Consider the following 1,424-nt stretch of genomic DNA (forward strand, 5'->3'; position numbering starts at 1 on the left):
ATATATATATATATATAAGTAAGTGTATATAAGGGAGCGTTTCCAAAAATGGAAAGTGGTGGAAGGGGTGCCACTGTGTTTGATTTATTACATGAGCAATATCTTAGCAATAGAAAAGATAAGATGTTTTTATTTTATATTCTAGCTTGTCAATATCAGTAATTTGAGTTGCTAACTCATATGAAACTGCAGACTTAGTATTTTGACTTTACAAACATCTAATTTGAATCAGTGCTGCATTCAACATACCATGTGACACACAAAAATCAATGTTAATCTGTGTTTTTTTAATATTTACTTTTAAATTATGGAAATGTATAGTACTAAAATTTGAATTATAATCTACAGTTTGATACCAAACTTATTGACATAAATGCATGAAACAGTAGTTCAGTAAAATTTTGAATGCGACTTAACAAATGAGATGACATGGCCTTTCACCCATGACCTGTCTCATAAGGGTTAATGAGATTTTCTTTTATTAGAAATGAAATATTTGTTGACTTTTTCTGGAAGTAACTGAAGATGACTTTTGATTTTTGGATTTAGATCTTTTGTATGCTTTGAGATGCATTTAGCACTAATGAAGTATTTATTCATTTGGTTTTCCAAGAACTGGGAGCTTTTTAATTTAGAATAGCACAAAATGAACTGCATATACATCTAAATATCTAAGGACTGTTGGTTAAATGGGGAAATGTAAGATTAAAGCTATTTTATGGAAGCATATGATACTGATCTACTTTCTAATATTTAAGAAAAACAATATTCTGATCAGCAAATTTTGTACATTGTACCAGAACAATTTGCACATGAAACTCGCAAATCTTGAAGCATTTAGATGGGTAAATTTTCATACTTGGTAAGCCAGATTTTGAACTTTATTTTGAAATTTAGAGTTAATGAGGGAGTTATTTGATTTTAATCCTCTTACCTCATTTTTTTTTTAATTTGTATATTTTACTTTTTGTGGTGGTATGTATTACTTTGGTATATCTTACAAGTATTTTCTTATCCTTATTAGTGACTGGAGAAATATACGGGCTAAACTCCAACAACATCCAGATTTTAATCAATATTTTCTTGAGAGTCCTGATGAACAACCTTGGCAAGAAAGTGACCTAGTGGATAGTACAGAAACTCGTATCCCAATGGATATTTTAGACACTTCTGAGGCAGAAGCATGCTTTCAGGAACACAAGGCATCACTAGAAGCAGATGAAAAAAGAAAAGAGTGAGTGTTTTTCTTTAAAATGTTTTTTGTCTTTGAGTTGGGATTGCAAGAGGTATATGTTCATTTATCCTCAATCTTCTGTTGTTTTAAGTGCTGTGAATGTAGTTCTTTTCATCATTTCTGTTTTGTAATATAACTGCTAATTTTGTTTGTATTGAAATATATATATATATATATATATATATATATA

General features: G+C 29.4%; 1 protein-coding gene across 1 annotated transcript in view; it reads left to right on the forward strand.

Annotated features, from left to right (window-relative positions):
• The window catches only part of LOC106464720 (rho GTPase-activating protein 190-like), a 92,787-nt gene that overhangs the window by 27,336 nt on the left and 64,027 nt on the right, over positions 1-1,424 (forward strand). The window contains exon 4 of the mRNA XM_022392489.1: positions 1,025-1,234. Within this exon, the coding sequence (XP_022248197.1) occupies positions 1,025-1,234 (210 nt within the window). The remainder of the gene's footprint in view (positions 1-1,024; positions 1,235-1,424) is intronic.

The sequence above is a fragment of the Limulus polyphemus genome, unplaced genomic scaffold, assembly GCF_000517525.1.
Source record: "Limulus polyphemus unplaced genomic scaffold, Limulus_polyphemus-2.1.2 Scaffold1726, whole genome shotgun sequence".
In the NCBI taxonomy this organism is placed as follows: domain Eukaryota; kingdom Metazoa; phylum Arthropoda; class Merostomata; order Xiphosura; family Limulidae; genus Limulus; species Limulus polyphemus.